The sequence below is a fragment of the Notolepis coatsorum genome, assembly GCF_963971535.1.
Source record: "Notolepis coatsorum genome assembly, chromosome: 11".
In the NCBI taxonomy this organism is placed as follows: Eukaryota; Metazoa; Chordata; class Actinopteri; order Aulopiformes; family Paralepididae; genus Notolepis; species Notolepis coatsorum.
Genome location: NC_140175.1, coordinates 112,148,406 through 112,168,405, shown reverse-complemented (window position 1 = coordinate 112,168,405; position 20,000 = coordinate 112,148,406). Strand labels below are relative to the sequence as shown.

Here is a 20,000-nt window from a genome sequence, read left to right as displayed (position 1 = left end):
CCACTTAAAACAGTGGATCATTTCACCTACCTCGGCTCCACTCTGTCCTCATGCTGCTCCCTTGACGTGGAGATACACACACGTATCAATAAAGCGGCATCATCCTTTGGATGCCTACGCAGCAGGGTTTTTGAAAACCGACACCTGAATGACAGCACCAATGTTGTCGTTTACAACGCAGTATGTCTCTCCACTCTGCTCTATGGAGCAGAATCCTGGACCCCATACCGCCGGTACATCACCAACCTGGAGGCCTTCCACATCTGTTGCCTCCAAAGGATCCTCAGCCTGACCTGGGAAGATTGAGTCGCCCACACAGACATCCTCAACAACACCAACTCAATCTGTATGGCCGCAGCTGTGGCCAAAGAACATCTCCTCTGGATAGGGCACACCATACTGGATAGGGCACACCATTCGTATGCCTGACCACCGCCTACCCCGCCAAGTCCTCTATGGCCAACTGAGAGGAGCAAAGCGGGCTGCTGGAGGCCAAAAGAGACGCTTTAAGGACTACACCAGGGACCTCCTAAAGTGTGCAAACATCAACACCACGCAGCTTGAAACTCGAAAGATCAGCCTGGAAAGTCACTTGTGCCACTGCAGTTTCCCTGCAGTTGTGTGTGAACCTCTGTGTGTGAGTGTGTGTACCTCTGTGTGTGCGTGTGCGTGTGTGTGCGCGTGTGTGTGTACCTCTGTGTGTGTGTGTACCTCTGTGTGTGTGTGTACCTCTCTCTGTGTGCGTGTGTGTGTGTGTGTACCTCTCTCTGTGTGCGTGTGCGTGTGTGTGTGTACCTCTCTCGCAGGCCTCTCTCTCCCCCCGGTCGAGCAGCAGGTACCTGGGGGACTCTGGCAGCAGCGGCAGGGTGAGCAGCTGCAGGAGAGCTGTGAACCCTGGGAACGCTAAGAGCCACGGCCAGCGCTGGTCCGTCCCCAGGAGCTCACTGTGGGACATGTGACGGTGATGATGATTCAATATCGCAAAGGCAAGGACACATATAAAAAGTCTATGTATATCTGTTAACCCTTTCACTACCACACTACCAAATGGTTAACCCTTTCACTGAGGCAACACATAAGGTTAACCCTTTCACTGCCACACGACAAAGGGTTGACTCATTTCACTGCCACACTACAGAAGGTTAACCCTTTACTATCACACTACAGACGGTAAAAATGTGTAGTTTGATACATACATTTAAAAAATTATTATATACCTTATATTTGTAAGGTGATACATAAATATAAAACCATATTATTATCCTAATTCTATTTTAATATAACATAACTATTAAAATTGTGACAAAAAAAAATATTTAAAAAACATAAATAAATGTTCAAGTTTCAAGTTCAAGTTTCTTTAATAGTTGTCATACAGAAGTACAGAATACTTTTATACAAAATGCTTCTTACTGTTACGCTCCAGAGACTGTGCAAGACAAGATAAGTATGAAATAAAATAACATAGTATAGCATGTAAATTAGAAGTAAACAAATGAGGTCACAGTGTTCAGTATAGACATATGTACAATGTTCGATGCAGAATAAACGTAACTGAGTTACCATATAATATACAATATACTATGCAGTGTACTAATATACAATACTATATAGTGCAAGGCAGAAATGGGATGAGGTGCAATTTAGGTACAATTTACAGTAGGTGTACAAGTTGTAGTGCAAATCCTTTATCAATAGATATAAAGTGTGTTTGTGTGATCTAAAGTGTGGAGAGTGGGTGCTGCAGTGTGTTGTTTGTTTAAGTGAGTGTGTGCGTGTGGGTGTGTGTGCTGTGTGCATTTGATGGTTGTTGCATAGTGTTTATTGTTCGTTTAGCAGCCTGATGGCCTGGGGATAGAAGCTTCTTCTGAGTCTTTCTGTGCTCGCCTTAAGACTCCGGTATCGCTTGCCTGACCGCAGCAGTTCAAAGAGGCAGTTGTTCGGGTGGCTGGAGTCCTTTGTATATTTTTTTGTATATACGTTTTGTATATAAAACTATACACATTTAGTATTCAGCTGCACCGCTGCTATGAACTAGACTAGACTATTAAAAAAAGATATATATTTTAAAATAAAAAATAATTATAATATATATATATATATATTTTTTTTAGCATTTCATTTGGGCTGTGGGGGGTGCTTAATGTAAAAGACTGACCTGAGGAAAAGGCTGCAGGGAAAAAGCACTGCAATCTAGTCGATTTTGTGTTTTGAGCACAAAGTTCATCATAGATCTAGCCTCTTTATTTTGCTCTCAAAGTGCACCAGATTGATGCATTTAACTTTAAAATGTAAAAAAAATATATATTCCGGGGGGGCATGCCCCCGGACCGCGCTAGAGGCACAGCACCGCTGCTGAATTTTTTTTCAGGGGAAACACTGACATTGCTTTGTAAAATAAGAAATAAAATCATTCATTCATCATTCATCATTCAATGGTGATGATGATGATGATGACGACACAGACACAGAGTGATAACAACACTTACTTTGAGGTTTGCACTCTAGCGTAATGAAATGTGTCTTTTTTTATCCACTTTTTCTCCTTCTTTTTCTGTTTTTCTCCCATCCCAATTTAGTCGTGCCAATTCCCCCCTCCCCTGTCTTGATCGTTGCTCGCATGTGCCCCCCACTGGTCGGTCGTAGGGAGGGTTGAAGAATCTATCGCATGTCCCCTCCGATTCATGCGGAGTCAGCCAGCCACTTCTTTTCACCTGCCAGCGCGGACGCTCATTGGCGAGGTGTAACGTGTGGGAGGCTCACACTACCCTCGACATCTCCTGTCCTTGCTGTGCAGGCGCCCTGACCGACCTGTAGGAGTCGCTGTTTACAATGACCAGATTATCACTCATCGACTTCCCTCCCGCTGACTCTGCCAATTGAGTCAGTATGACAGCCGGCCCAAGCCGGAAGCAACGCTGACAGCCGGATTCGATACCGGTGCCTCACGCGTTGGTGACGAGCGCTTAGACCGCTGCGCCACCCAGCCGCCCGTAATGAAATGTGTCTTGAAATTGAAGTTGATATTGTTTCATAAGTATCTTTAATGTATCTAGTCTACTAAAGTATCTACTAAAGTATCGACTGCCTACTAAAGTATCTACTGCCTACTAAAGTATCTACTGCCTACTAAAGTATTGAAGGCCTACTAAAGTATCTACTAAAGTATCGACTGCCTACTAAAGTATCGACTGCCTACTAAAGTATCGACTGCCTACTAAAGTATCGACTGCCTACTAAAGTATCTACTGCCTACTAAAGTATCTACTGCCTACTAAAGTATCGACTGCCTACTAAAGTATCTACTGCCTACTAAAGTATCGACTGCCTACTAAAGTATCTACTAAAGTATCGACTGCCTACTAAAGTATCGACTGCCTACTAAAGTATCTACTAAAGTATCTACTAAAGTATCGACTGCCTACTAAAGTATCGACTGCCTACTAAAGTATCTACTAAAGTATCTACTAAAGTATCGACTGCCTACTAAAGTATCGACTGCCTACTAAAGTATCTACTGCCTACTAAAGTATCGACTGCCTACTAAAGTATCTACTAAAGTATCGACTGCCTACTAAAGTATCGACTGCCTACTAAAGTATCTACTAAAGTATCTACTAAAGTATCGACTGCCTACTAAAGTATCTACTAAAGTATCTACTAAAGTATCGACTGCCTACTAAAGTATTGAAGGCCTACTAAAGTATTGACTGCCTACTAAAGTATCTACTAAAGCAGGGGTTCTCAAACTATTTTCATACCGCGACCCCATTTTATTTAGGATTTATTTTGGGGACCCCACACTTAATGTATCGCGTAATTTCAACGTGGAATTAATGAATATCAAAATAAAAGCACACGTTGTTGAACTTTATCATGCATATTTACTAGAACATTTTATTACAGCACTATGTTATCAATACACATTTATAAAACGAGATATATTTAGCCAGAATATGTTGCCAGAACATTATTATTTTTTATTTTTTTACTTGCCAATGCGCCTACCCGCAACCCCAATTTGGGTCGCAACCCGTAATTTGAGAACCACTGTACTAAAGTATCGACTGCCTACTAAAGTATCGACTGCCTACTAAAGTATCTACTGCCTACTATAGTATCTACTAAAGTATATATTTCCTTCACCGTCTACAACTGCCTTACAATGTAATCATAACTACCTACCTCAAACTATAGTCTACCCATATAATTCTGTAGTATAGCCATGTACAATACATACCTGTATATATCTATATATGTATATCCCATACATACTCTTACTAGTTATACTATATACCAATGGCCAGTATGACTACCATAATGTATTTATACCTGTATCACTGTCCATAATACTGTAACACTGTATTAGCATTCATACACACTGTAGCACCCACTCCACACACTTATAGCACACACCCACTTTAAACAAACACACTGTAGCACCCACTCCACACACTTATAGCACACACCCACTTTAAACAAACACACTGTAGCACCCACTCCCCACACTTTATATTTATGGATGAAGGATTGCACTACAACTCGTACACCTTACTGTAAATTGTACCTAAAATTGTACCTCATCCCATTTCTGCTTTGCACTAGATAGTACTGTACATTAGTACACTGCATAGTATTGTGTATTGTATATTATATGGTAACTCAGAACATTGTACATATGTCTATACCGAACACTGTGACCTCATTTTCTTCTTCTAAATTCATGCTATATTATGTTATTATGTTATTTGATACTATCTTGTCTAGCACAGTCTCTGGAGCGTAACAGTAAGAAGCATTTTGTATGAAAGTATTCTGTACTTCTGTATGACAACTATTAAAGAACTTGAACTTGAACTACTAACTAGTACTCATTATATATACTCCAGTTGAATCACTTGTACATTGTATATATTGTTAATGCACTTTACTGTTACCTTTGCACTCTTTTTCATTATACTGTACTTGTGCTGTATGACGACAATACATTTGAATCTAATCTAATGTAACGACTGTGTTGAATGAAACAGATTACGGATCATTAATCTGTAATAACAATAATAATAATAATGTTTATTATGCTAATCTGTAGTAGTAGGCTTCCCGGCGGGGTCCTCACCTGATACCCAGCAGCTGTCCGCTGAACTTGCCCACGGAGACGAACGTTGCCACGGTAACGCCTACCATCCCTCTCAGCTTCCGAGGAGAACACTCCAGAAGGTACATGGTGTGGACGCTCAGACTGACCCCTAGGGGGCGCACAGCACCATATAAACTACTGACTAGGGCTGTACCGAATGTCATTTTTTTATTTTCTTTTACATTCTAAGATTCTATTGAAGTTTTAGAATGTCTGTTGTCATATTTTATGATGTAATCATAATTTTTAATTTTTTTTCCCTCCGTTTTTCTCCCATCCCAATGTTAGTCGTTATGCCAATTCCCAATCCCCTTCCTGGTCGCTGCGCACCTACGCCCTACGGTCGGTCTGGGAGAGTGGAGGCTACCACGTGCTTCCTCCGACACACGTGTAGCCAATCAACCGCTTCTTTTCACCTGGCAGCGCGGACTCTCACTGAGAGGGCGTAGAGTGTGGAAGGATCACACTACCGCCCTTAGATCATATCCGCGCTTAGCAGGCGCCCCGACCGAACTGTAGGAGTCGCTGTTTATAATGACCAGGACCCACCCACCGGCTTTCCCGCGTGATTTTTTTCCGTAGCCTCTGTTTCCGACGACGCTCTCTGATTGGCTAGGTACAGCGAAGAAGAAAAGACCCTCTCTGATTGGTTTAGCTCCGAAGGGTCTCTTCCGCCATGTACATATATTCTCTGCTTCGAAGTGGTTATGCTTAGGCCCTCTTTCGAAGTGGTTATGCTTAGGCATTCTTTGGACGTGGTTATGCTTAGAGTTAGGGTTAGCCAATCGGAGAGCGTCTTTTTCTTCTACGCTGCAATCAATGAGCGTCTTCGCTCACAGAGGCTACCTTAAAAAATCACGTGACTAACACTGCCAATTGTTTTAGTACGACGAAGCAACGCCGAGAGCTGGGCTCGATACCAGTATCTCCTGCGTTGGTGGCAAGCGCCTTGCCCACTGCGCCACCCGGCCGCACCCATAATTATTTTTTTAAATAAATGTAATTTTTTTTTTTTTTATATACGCAAAAACAAAATCCACAATTTTTAATCAGATTTTTTATTAAATCAACTTTCTTTAATGAATATAACTCGTCAGTTTCATATAAGCTTCAATACGGGCACGGTTGGTAAGAAAGTGATGGTGACATCTTGATGGAGCGCCAAGCGGATGCAGATAGGCTACATTATTTATGATAAATGTTTTATTAAAAATGTTATGACGAATCATATACTATAATAGTATAATATTAGTGTAGCCTAATCTTTATCTGCAACTGTGAAGAAAAACCCCATTGGTTTAAACAGAATGAATAGATTTTCTTAATAATAATTCTAATGTTGATTTAGAATTCGAATGTCAACGTTATGAAGCTTCGAAGCTTCGAACTATTTGGTACAGCCCTACTACTGACTGACCCCTAGGGGGCGCACAGCACCATATCTACTACTGACTGACCCATAGGGGGCGCACAGCACCATATATACTACTGACTGACCCCTAGGGACCACACAGCACCACATCAACTACTGACTGACCCCTAGGGGGCGCACAGCACCACATCAACTACTGACTGACCCCTAGGGGGCGCACAGCACCACATCAACTACTGACTGACCCCTAGGGGGCGCACAGCACCACATCAACTACTGACTGACCCCTAGGGGGCGCACAGCACCACATCAACTACTGACTGACCCCTAGGGACCACACAGCACCACATCAACTACTGACTGACCCCTAGGGGGCGCACAGCACCATATCTACTACTGACTGACCCATGGGGGGCGCACAGCACCATATATAATACTGACTGACCCCTAGGGGGCGCACAGCACCATATATAATACTGACTGACCCCTAGGGGGCGCACAGCACCACATCAACTACTGACTGACCCCTAGGGGGCGCACAGCACCATATCTACTACTGACTGACCCCTAGGGGGTGCACAGCACCATATATACTACTGACTGACCCCTAGGGGGCGCACAGCACCATATCTACTACTGACTGACCCCTAGGGGGCGCACAGCACCATATATACTACTGACTGACCCCTAGGGGGCGCACAGCACCATATCTACTACTGACTGACCCCTAGGGGGCGCACAGCACCATATAATATACTACTGACTGACCCCTAGGGGGCGCAAAGTACCAAATATATACTACTGACTGACCCCTAGGGGGCGCAAAGTACCAAATATATACTACTGACTGACCCCTAGGTCTGACAGACTGACAGATAGACAGACTGACAGGTCTGACAGAGACACAGATAGGTCTGACCAACAGAGAGACAGACAGGATGTCCTGACAAACGGAGAGACAAGACAGGATGTCCTGACAAACAGAGAGACAAGACAGGATATTCTGATAAACAGACATGATGTTCTGACAGACAGACAGACAGACAGACAGACAGACAGACACAGTTCTGACAGACAGACAGACACAGTTCAGACAGACAGACAGACAGACAGACAGACACAGTTCTGACAGACAGACAGACAGACAGTTCTGACAGACAGACAGACGGACAGACAGAGGGGGGGTCCTGACCTGCGTTGACCCCGTACAGGAAGCGAGCCACCATGATCATCTCAAAGGAGACGCTGGTCTTACAGAGCAGCATGAGCACCGCGCCACTCACTGCCAGGACGTTGTTCAGGAGGAGACAGTGCTTCCTAGTGGCAGAACAACGACATTACAGGCTGGAAGAGACCAAGGGGAGCTGGAAGAGGGAAGGGGGGTTCCACGGGGTTCCCACAGACAGTGCAAAATGAAATTCAAGGACTTTCAAGTACTTTTCCAAGCACTATTTTTCATTTTAAAAGGATACAATTCAATTTTAAATGCAATTTTCTATAGAAAAAAATTATCTGATCCAATATTTATGGCTTAAAACTAGGGATGCTCGATATTGGCTTTTTTACCGATACCGATATACCGATATTGTCCAATTCTTAATTTGCGATACCGATATCAACCGATACAGATATATGCAGGGTTCCCCCCCCACAAAAAATGGAATAATTTCAGGTAATTAACATTACATATCTCTTGTTGTGGAATTAACACAACATTATGCATACTTTTGACAATAAATAAAATCAGAATTTGTTCTTACTTGCTTGCCTGGGTAAATAAAGGTTATAGAAATGGACTCCTACGAACTATTTTTTATTCAGAACAATTTTATCACGGATGAACAAAACTTTCAATGCGAATGGTTGATTTGAAATTCAAGGACTTTTTAAGCACCTTGTTAAAAAATGGGATGTTTTCAAGGAACTCCAGGCCTTGACTTTTTTTGGGTCAAAAATCAAGCACTTTACGCACTTCAAGGACCTTGTTCCACTACAGGCTGTAAGAGACCCAGCAGAGCTGGAAGGAGGGAGGAGGGTTCCAGCTGAAACCAGGTGGTATATTCTACACTGGTGAGAATATGTACAGTGGGGGTAAAATAATGTTCTAATTAAGTAGAAAGAAAAGTCTGACTTAAAGGAACAGTACACTTTCAAAACTCACTTTACAGCATTGGTTACACGCCCCTCCATATCAGTTGAATCACAATTATAGTTGATAAATTGCACATAATATTCACAGTTAGAAACATCTTCACCAATTCAATGGCTGGGCCCCATAGGCAGCTCATTCCTATGAAGACGATGTTTCTAACTGTGAATATTATGTGCAACTTCACATGGGCATTCAACATTAATCGCTCTGTCTGCAACTGGATACTTGACTTCCTAACCAACACTGAAGCTTCATTATTCTCTAAGTTCCACTGAAGCTTCATTATTCTCTAAGTTCCACTGAAGCTTCATTATTCTCTGTAAGTTCCACTGAAGCTTCATTATTCTCTAAGTTCCACTGAAGCTTCATTATTCTGTAAATTCCACTGAAGCTTCATTATTCTCTAAATTCCACTGAAGCTTCATTATTCTCTAAGTTCCACTGAAGCTTCATTATTCTCTAAGTTCCACTGAAGCTTCATTATTCTCTAAGTTCCACTGAAGCTTCATTATTCTCTAAGTTCCGCTGAAGCTTAATTATTCTCTAAGTTCCACTGAAGCTTCATTATTCTCTAAGTTCCACTGAAGCTTCATTATTCTCTAAGTTCCACTGAAGCTTCATTATTCTCTCTAAATTCCACTGAAGCTTCATTATTCTCTAAGTTCCACTTAAGCTTCATTATTCTCTGTAAGTTCCACTGAAGCTTCATTATTCTGTAAATTCCACTGAAGCTTCATTATTCTCTCTAAATTCCACTGAAGCTTCATTATTCTCTAAATTCCACTGAAGCTTCATTATTCTCTCTAAATTCCACTGAAGCTTCATTATTCTCTAAGTTCCACTGAAGCTTCATTATTCTCTGTAAGTTCCACTGAAGCTTCATTATTCTCTAAGTTCCACTGAAGCTTCATTATTCTGTAAATTCCACTGAAGCTTCATTATTCTCTAAGTTCCACTGAAGCTTCATTATTCTCTAAGTTCCACTGAAGCTTCATTATTCTCTAAGTTCCACTGAAGCTTCATTATTCTCTCTAAATTCTACTGAAGCTTAATTATTCTGTAAGTTCCACCGAAGCTTCATTATTCTCTCTAAATTCCACTGAAGCTTCATTATTCTCTAAGTTCCACTGAAGCTTCATTATTCTCTGTAAGTTCCACTGAAGCTTCATTATTCTGTAAGTTCCACTGAAGCTTCATTATTCTCTCTAAATTCCACTGAAGCTTCATTATTCTCTAAATTCCACTGAAGCTTCGTTATTCTCTGTAAGTTCCACTGAAGCTTCATTATTCTCTAAGTTCCACTGAAGCTTCATTATTCTGTAAATTCCACTGAAGCTTCATTATTCTCTAAGTTCCACTGAAGCTTCATTATTCTCTAAGTTCCACTGAAGCTTCATTATTCTGTAAGTTCCACTGAAGCTTCATTATTCTCTAAGTTCCACTGAAGCTTCATTATTCTCTAAGTTCCACTGAAGCTTCATTATTCTCTAAGTTCCACTGAAGCTTCATTATTCTCTAAGTTCCACTGAAGCTTCATTATTCTCTCTAAATTCTACTGAAGCTTAATTATTCTGTAAGTTCCACTGAAGCTTCATTATTCTCTCTAAATTTCACTGAAGCTTCATTATTCTCTAAGTTCCACTGAAGCTTCATTATTCTCTGTAAGTTCCACTGAAGCTTCATTATTCTGTAAGTTCCACTGAAGCTTCATTATTCTCTCTAAATTCCACTGAAGCTTCATTATTCTCTAAGTTCCACTGAAGCTTCATTATTCTCTGTAAGTTCCACTGAAGCTTCATTATTCTCTAAGTTCCACTGAAGCTTCATTATTCTGTAAATTCCACTGAAGCTTCATTATTCTCTAAGTTCCACTGAAGCTTCATTATTCTCTAAGTTCCACTGAAGCTTCATTATTCTCTAAGTTCCACTGAAGCTTCATTATTCTCTAAATTCCACTGAAGCTTCATTATTCTCTCTAAATTCTACTGAAACTTAATTATTCTGTAAGTTCCACTGAAGCTTCATTATTCTCTCTAAATTCCACTGAAGCTTCATTATTCTCTAAGTTCCACTGAAGCTTCATTATTCTCTGTAAGTTCCACTGAAGCTTTATTATTCTGTAAATTCCACTGAAGCTTCATTATTCTCTCTAAATTCCACTGAAGCTTCATTATTCTCTAAGTTCCACTGAAGCTTCATTATTCTCTGTAAGTTCCACTGAAGCTTCATTATTCTCTAAGTTCCACTGAAGCTTCATTATTCTGTAAATTCCACTGAAGCTTCATTATTCTCTAAATTCCACTGAAGCTTCATTATTCTCTAAGTTCCACTGAAGCTTCATTATTCTGTAAGTTCCACTGAAGCTTCATTATTCTGTAAGTTCCACTGAAGCTTCATTATTCTCTCTAAATTCCACTGAAGCTTCATTATTCTCTAAATTCCACTGAAGCTTCGTTATTCTCTGTAAGTTCCACTGAAGCTTCATTATTCTCTAAGTTCCACTGAAGCTTCATTATTCTGTAAATTCCACTGAAGCTTCATTATTCTCTAAGTTCCACTGAAGCTTCATTATTCTCTAAGTTCCACTGAAGCTTCATTATTCTGTAAGTTCCACTGAAGCTTCATTATTCTCTAAGTTCCACTGAAGCTTCATTATTCTCTAAGTTCCACTGAAGCTTCATTATTCTCTAAGTTCCACTGAAGCTTCATTATTCTCTAAGTTCCACTGAAGCTTCATTATTCTCTCTAAATTCTACTGAAGCTTAATTATTCTGTAAGTTCCACTGAAGCTTCATTATTCTCTCTAAATTTCACTGAAGCTTCATTATTCTCTAAGTTCCACTGAAGCTTCATTATTCTCTGTAAGTTCCACTGAAGCTTCATTATTCTGTAAGTTCCACTGAAGCTTCATTATTCTCTCTAAATTCCACTGAAGCTTCATTATTCTCTAAGTTCCACTGAAGCTTCATTATTCTCTGTAAGTTCCACTGAAGCTTCATTATTCTCTAAGTTCCACTGAAGCTTCATTATTGTGTAAATTCCACTGAAGCTTCATTATTCTCTAAGTTCCACTGAAGCTTCATTATTCTCTAAGTTCCACTGAAGCTTCATTATTCTCTAAGTTCCACTGAAGCTTCATTATTCTCTAAATTCCACTGAAGCTTCATTATTCTCTCTAAATTCTACTGAAACTTAATTATTCTGTAAGTTCCACTGAAGCTTCATTATTCTCTCTAAATTCCACTGAAGCTTCATTATTCTCTAAGTTCCACTGAAGCTTCATTATTCTCTGTAAGTTCCACTGAAGCTTCATTATTCTGTAAGTTCCACTGAAGCTTCATTATTCTCTCTAAATTCCACTGAAGCTTCATTATTCTCTAAGTTCCACTGAAGCTTCATTATTCTCTGTAAGTTCCACTGAAGCTTCATTATTCTCTAAGTTCCACTGAAGCTTCATTATTCTGTAAATTCCACTGAAGCTTCATTATTCTCTAAATTCCACTGAAGCTTCATTATTCTCTAAGTTCCACTGAAGCTTCATTATTCTGTAAGTTCCACTGAAGCTTCATTATTCTCTAAGTTCCACTGAAGCTTCATTATTCTCTGTACGTTCCACTAAAGCTTCATTATTCTCTGTAAGTTCCACTGAAGCTTCATTATTCTCTAAATTCCACTGAAGCTTCATTATTCTTTAAGTTCCACTGAAGCTTCATTATTGTCTGTACGTTCCACTGGAACTTCAAAGCCCAACCACATACTGACCTGCCATAGGTAGAGGCCAGTCTTCCAGCACACAGTGAGCCCAGGAGCCCGCCCACACAGAAGATTGACAACAGGAACGACCAGATGAGAGACAGCTGCCACTCGTCCAGGGAGAGATGATAGCGCTGCACACACGTCTTGTTGACCAGCTCCTTAATGAACTACAAATACCACAAACACTGTCTCCTTAATGAACTACAAATATCACAAACACTGTCTTCTTAATTAACTACAAATATCACAAACACCAGCTCCTTAGTAAACTACAAATATCACAAACACTGGCTTCTTATAAACCTCAAATATCACAAACTCCAACTCCTTAGTAAACTACAAATATCACAAACACTGGCTTGTTAATAAACTTCAAATATCACAAACTCCAACTCCATAACAAACTACAAATATCACAAACACCAGCTCCTTAAATAACTACAAATCCCACAAACACCAACCCTGTAATGGAAAATACCTACAAAAAGTATTGATGTTTGTGTTTTGTGTGGAGAAACGCTCGACTCGTGTAATAAAGTAAACTTATTGTTTTTAAAGTCAGATTACATACTTTCCTTAAATAAATTACAGAAATTGGTTGTTAATTGGACTGTAAACAATTACCGGTGCACGGAAGAGGAAGTCTTGGCCTGGATATTGGGAATCGGAAGCAACTACACCAGAAGCGCCAAACATTGACCGTTGCCCTGTAGAATAATCCCCCCCCCCCCCCCCCCACCATAGACAAACCTATTGTCCTCCAATACTCAAGTTCTGTCTACCCTCCCCCATTGATCAGCCAACAACCCCTCCCCATCTACCTCCTCCTCCCCCTAACTCACCCCCCCCCCCTCCTTAATTCTCCCCCGCCCTTCCCCCTCTAATTCACCCTAGCCTCCTCCAATCCTGAACCTGGGCCAGTCTACCCAGAATTCCCCTCTCTCCACTATAAAGCGACACGTCTCAGTGGACTCGAGAGCTCACCTGGGGACAGGAGGAGGCCACTGTCCTCGTTGGGTCAACCAGCTATATACTCTATAATAAACCTGTGTTTATCAAGTCTATCTTCGACTATCTACACTCATTGATCGGGTTTATTTCCCTCACAGCCCCCAGAGGATAAATCATCAGTAAAAAAAAATTCAATAAAGAAAAGACGACAACATCCGATTGGTTCCGAGATTATATTTTGAGAGGCTGCTTTAACAGAACTGTTGGACTCACGTCAGATGGAGACGTCATGACAGAGATGTTGAAGCCATACTGAAATGTTCCTCCAATCCCAGAGATGAAGATAGCGGCAACTAGGACAGGGGTTTGGAGCTGAGAGAGACAGCAACACTGTTAATGACTCAGCAACACTGTTAATGATACAATATTATAAAATATACCGGAATTGAAATATGAAACCCTGAATGCAAGTTAGATTGAGCGCCGTTGGCATAGTTTGCTGACTTTTTAATTTGCCAGAACGTCTCATAATGACAAATGCCGTCAGTTCAGTCAGTTCGCATAAAATCAAACCGGTTTAAACTCGTACACCGGACAGTACCGGCAAAACCAGGAACCGACACAACCCTATTCTGTGAGTAAGATAATGGCATCAACTATACTACTAGCAAGTATTACATTTGAATTACTGCGCTGAAGTCTGGGGAAACACTTATAATTCTACACTACACCACTTTTTTATACTCCAAAAAAGAGCCATAAGGATATTGAAGGTTATCGTGATCACAAACATATTATTTTTAAAGTAAAAAACATTCAAGTTAACGGATCTTGTGGAATTTAGAACACCACAATTAATGTATAAAGCAAAAGGTAATGTACTTCCAGGAAACATTCAAGAACTGTTCTTTGAAAGAGAGGGGGGTTATAATCTGAGGGGTGAACTCAATTAAAAAGTTCTTAGTGTACGCACTACCAGAAGACACTGCATTTCAATATGTGGAGTGAAACTGTGGAACAGTCTGAATGTGGTGCTAAAGCAATGTCCAAACATGAGACAATTCAAACTGATGTATAAAGAAATGATGTTCACGAGGTACAGGGATGAGGAAGGGATTTGACATTCACCGGTGTTTACATTTTAATTGTATTTCTTTCATGTTTTACATATATTTAAAAAAAAATTGCATATATATATATATATATATATATATATATATATATATATATATATATATATATATATTTGTTTTGTAAGGTTTTAAATTAGTACATTCATTTTGAGTAGTGGAAAAGGGGTAGGATTAAATAAGTGTATACTTCTTCCTACTCCTTTTCGAACATGTAAATTGAGTTATGTTCTCTTTTTTTATTTCATTGCTAGAGATCTGAGATGATTTGTTTTTGTTTTATATTGTTTGTATTTAAATGTTCGAAATAAAGATTTCAAATCTAATCAAATCAAATGTCCAACGAGCTGAACTATCCCTTTAACACACTGTGCCAAAAATGGCTTTTTACGTGTTTGGCCGCCGACCATTGAGTGCCATAAACGTAAAAAGTAGTTTTTGGATCGTTTGATCTTTTTACTTTGATCCCCGCTCTACACAGTTGCCCAGAGCAATCTGCATCATTTAGGCACGTCCCGACACATTGGAACTGCATTCTGATCGACTATCACCAGGTGGCAGTATCGTTCCGTGTCTAAACTGCATGGGGCTCTGGGCTGATAGTCAGCTTCACTTTGAGTTTCTCCTCGCGAGTGGCCCCTCCTTCTCCTGGGACAGAAATTCACAGTCCTCGCCTCGGGATTCCGTTGCATAAGCGTATTTGACCATCGAAACGTGTATAGACATATACACTGGTTAATCGCGATGGTGATGCGATCACTTGGAATTATTCTTTTGGAATACCTTCTGGCTAAGGTAAGGTACATTCTATGTCTATTTTACTTCATCTGAAACGTGTTTTTCTAACGATCACAGTTCTGTGTTTCAACGGAAGAAAAACATGCTCGGCAAACGCGATCATAGTTTTGAGTTAAAACAAACCCCCCCTCCCCGCCTTGATGATTTTGTGATGATACATTATATACAAGTCATATACCTATGATATGGGAGTATTCGGGGTTTCAGGGGATCAGCCAGACCGGTTTGGGTTTATTGCAGTGTTTTATCTTGCGATCTATGAAAAAATACTTTATCTTGGAAATGCGCAATGTTTAGCATGTAATAAACTACAAACTACAGTGTGTGGAAACAAACTATTATTCCCGTGCTGGACTAAAAGTAATGTTTGTCAAAATGAGCCACACCGTGTCTCTACAGCTATAATACAGAACACAGATAGTTTATCAGTGAGCTGGATACAATCCTACCTGGAGGGGAGGGAACAGATGGTGGAAGTAAACGGTACCCTATCCCCCCCCCTCACAGTGAGCTGTGGTGTTCCACAAGGAAGCATACTAGGTCCGCTACTATTCCTAATTTATGCAAATGACATGTCGTCAGCTTGTGACTGCAACTTGTTCCTGTTTGCGGACGACTCAGCCCTGCTGGTCTCTGACAAGAACAAGTTACAGGTTGAAAAAGCCCTCAGCTCGGAACTAGGCAAAATCTGCATATGGTTCGCCGACAACAAACTATCATTACACATGGGCAAAACAGAGTCCATTCTCTTCGGTTCAAATAACAAACTCAGCAAGACCGACGGCTTCTCGGTTACAGTGGGTGACAATATTATCACAAGGAAAGATGAAATTACCTACCTGGGTTCCATCCTAGAGGCTAATCTTTCCTGTGACAAAATGGCATCCAATGTAATAAAAAAAAGTCAACCAACGAACGCGATTCTTGTACCGGATCTCCTCTCTGGTAAACAAGAATACCCTGAAGACTCTAGCAGGAGCACTCATTCAAGGGTACTACGACTATGCGTGCACCTCATGGTACCAAAGCACCTCAAAGGCACTAAAAAACAAATTACAAACATCTCAAAACAAGCTAGTCAGACTACTACTTGACCTGACTCCTAGAACCCACCTCACCCCTGCCCACTTTGACAACCTAGGATGGCTTAGAGTAGACGACAGAGTACAGCAACTTGCAATGGGCCTGGTCTACAAGATACACTACGCGACCAAGGTACCCATGTACATGTCAAAATACTTCCCAAAGGTCAGTGAATACCACGATCACAACACCAGAGGGAGCTCCACAAATCATGTAAAACCCAGATTCGGCTCAAACAAGGGACTAAACACGTTTCGCAATTATGCCACATCAATGTGGAACGCCCTACCTAAAGCTGTAAAGGAATGTGAATCACTACCCACTTTCAAAAACACTCAAAAAACACCTACGTGAGACTGCAATTCGAAACTGGCCCCTACAAATGTCCTAACCTAGTTGTACAGTAAATTACCAAGTAAGGCTTTGTCAATATTCCAATGTACAGTGTAAAATGTGTGTGTGACCCCTACCCAACCCCCCCCCCCCCCCCCCCACCTCCAATGTACAGCCCTCACCCAACCCACCCAACCCCACCCCACCCCACCAACCTCCTCCAATGTACAGTTTCTACGCCAAATGTATATACACTCCTTTTCTGGACACTTTTGTATCACAAACAGTACTGTATTTGCAAATCTGATATGTCATAAATGTATAGATGTAGCAGTACTGTCTATCTGTATGTCATGTATGTCATATATGTTATGATGAATTGAAAATGGGGGACCCTGATGTAAACAAGACGAAAGTCTTTCTCTGGTCTGCATCCCCTTAACAATTGTATGTATTGAGCTGTACTGTACTGTACCCATTCTGCAATCTGTTAATAAACTTTTCAATCAATCAATCAAACACACAGCTTCGCAAACATAGTGCAACAACCACAGAAGCGACTAGAAGGCTGGCATTCTAAGGGTAACTTTAACCAAACAGTGCGGCACTGAAAGTGTTAAGGCAAATAATTCCTAAAAAGAAACTCCTAAAATCCCTTAAAAGAGTAACACCCCTTAAATTCCCAGTCAGTGTCTTACCAGGAGAGCTAAGGCCTTCGCCATGGCTGCTGTCGTGGAGGTATTCAGGCAAAATGAGCCCAATGTACAACTGATGCTGCTGAGAGAGTTACTCTTTTACTCAAATGATTAACTTTCAGTCCTTCAGTTCTTTTTACTCTTTTACTAGTTTTAGCCCTATATATTTTATGTTCTTTCTACTCTCTGACTAGTTTTTATGTTTTATGTTTTACTAGATTTGTTCCACAAATATAAAGCGCCCCTACAAATTGAATATATTATATATATTCATGTCTAGTATTGGTGAGTTGTAGTTCTGACCACAAAGACTTTTATAAATATAATGTTACAAGGCTGCATGCCAGCCTCTGATCCACTCTAAAAGCCAAGACAGAGCGGCATGCATCCCCCCAACACTGCTCCTCACAGAGCGGCATGCACCCCCCCAACACTGCTCCTCACAGAGCGGCATGCACCCCCCCAACACTGCTCCTCACAGAGCAGCTCCTCACAGAGCGGCATGCACCCCCCAACACTGCTCCTCACAGAGCAGCTCCTCACAGAGCGGCATGCACCCCCCCAACACTGCTCCTCACAGAGCGGCATGCGTCCCCCCAACACTGCTCCTCACAGAGCGGCATGCACCCCCCCAACACTGCTCCTCACAGAGCGGCATGCACCCCCCCAACACTGCTCCTCACAGAGCGGCATGCACCCCCCCAACACTGCTCCTCACAGAGCGGCATGCACCCCCCCAACACTGCTCCTCACAGAGCGGCATGCACCCCCCCAACACTGCTCCTCACAGAGCGACATGCACCCCCCCAACACTGCTCCTCACAGAGCGGCATGCACCCCCCCAACACTGCTCCTCACAGAGCGACATGCACCCCCCCAACACTGCTCCTCACAGAGCGGCATGCACCCCCCCAACACTGCTCCTCACAGAGCGGCATGCACCCCCCCAACACTGCTCCTCACAGAGCGGCATGCACCCCCCCAACACTGCTCCTCACAGAGCGGCATGCACCCCCCCAACACTGCTCCTCACAGAGCGACATGCACCCCCCCAACACTGCTCCTCACAGAGCGGCATGCACCCCCCCAACACTGCTCCTCACAGAGCGGCATGCACCCCCCCAACACTGCTCCTCACAGAGCGGCATGCACCCCCCCAACACTGCTCCTCACAGAGCGGCATGCACCCCCCCAACACTGCTCCTCACAGAGCGGCATGCACCCCCCCAACACTGCTCCTCACAGAGCGGCATGCACCCCCCCAACACTGCTCCTCACAGAGCAGCATGCGTCCCCCCAACACTGCTCCTCACAGAGCGGCATGCACCCCCCCAACACTGCTCCTCACAGAGCGGCATGCACCCCCCCAACACTGCTCCTCACAGAGCGGCATGCGTCCCCCCAACACTGCTCCTCACAGAGCACCCCCCCCCCAACACTGCTCCTCACAGAGCGGCATGCACCCCCCCAACACTGCTCCTCACAGAGCGGCATGCACCCCCCCAACACTGCTCCTCACAGAGCGGCATGCACCCCCCCAACACTGCTCCTCACAGAGCGGCATGCACCCCCCCAACACTGCTCCTCACAGAGCGGCATGCACCCCCCCAACACTGCTCCTCACAGAGCAGCATGCACCCCCCCAACACTGCTCCTCACAGAGCGGCATGCACCCCCCCAACACTGCTCCTCACAGAGCGGCATGCACCCCCCCAACACTGCTCCTCACAGAGCGGCATGCACCCCCCCAACACTGCTCCTCACAGAGCGGCATGCACCCCCCCAACACTGCTCCTCACAGAGCAGCATGCACCCCCCCAACACTGCTCCTCACAGAGCAGCTCCTCACAGAGCAGCGGAGGGCGAGACGTGCCGCTCTGTTCTGAGCGAGCTGACGTTTCTCCAGATCCCGCTTCGAAGCGCTCAACCAAATTGTTGGGCAGTAGTCCAAGTGGAATAGGACTAAAGCTTGTAACATTAGTTTAACCGTCTTCTTACTCAATAGATGACCTTCTGAGTTCTGATCATTGAAATACTCCTACTCATTTTAGCCACTGTTATTAATGTGCCTTTCATCAATAATAATCACGCCCAACAACTTGGCCTCTCTAACCTGCTCAATAGCAGCACCATTCAACACGATATTTAGTTCCTGATCAGTTCTTAATTTATTTCTAGAGGCCAGCATGATAGTCTTTGTTTTTTAAACATTTAACTTTAACTTGTTTTCAGTAACCCAATTAGAAACCAGCATTAACTCTTCATGGAGCAACGTATTAACCAAGTTATCTTTCTCTGCAGAGACATACATTGTCGTGTCATCCGCATACATTTCCATGCATGCATTATTTAATACATAAGGTAAATCATTAACAAAAATGTAGTAAAGCAAACTTCCTTGGGGTACGTATGCCACATTGAAGGGTTTCCATATCTGAAAGTGTCCCATTAAACAATACCTGGTGTCTGTTAACCAAGTAACTATTCATTAATTTAATAGAACATTCATTGAAGTTATATGCTAATAGCTTCCCGAGTAGGAGCTCATGATCAATGATATCAAATATCGGTGAAGACATACTCCCTCTTT

General features: G+C 42.3%; 1 protein-coding gene across 1 annotated transcript in view; it reads right to left on the bottom strand.

Annotated features, from left to right (window-relative positions):
* Positions 1-13,677, bottom strand: part of slc2a11l (solute carrier family 2 member 11, like) — a 58,439-nt gene extending 44,762 nt beyond the window's left edge. The window contains exons 1-5 of the mRNA XM_084325052.1: positions 13,645-13,677; positions 12,427-12,587; positions 7,705-7,829; positions 5,120-5,249; positions 796-944 (exon numbers count right to left, since the gene is read on the bottom strand). Of these exons, the coding sequence (XP_084181178.1) occupies positions 796-944; positions 5,120-5,249; positions 7,705-7,829; positions 12,427-12,587; positions 13,645-13,662 (583 nt within the window). The 5' untranslated portion in view covers positions 13,663-13,677. The remainder of the gene's footprint in view (positions 1-795; positions 945-5,119; positions 5,250-7,704; positions 7,830-12,426; positions 12,588-13,644) is intronic.
* Positions 13,678-20,000: the final 6,323 nt, after the last annotated feature.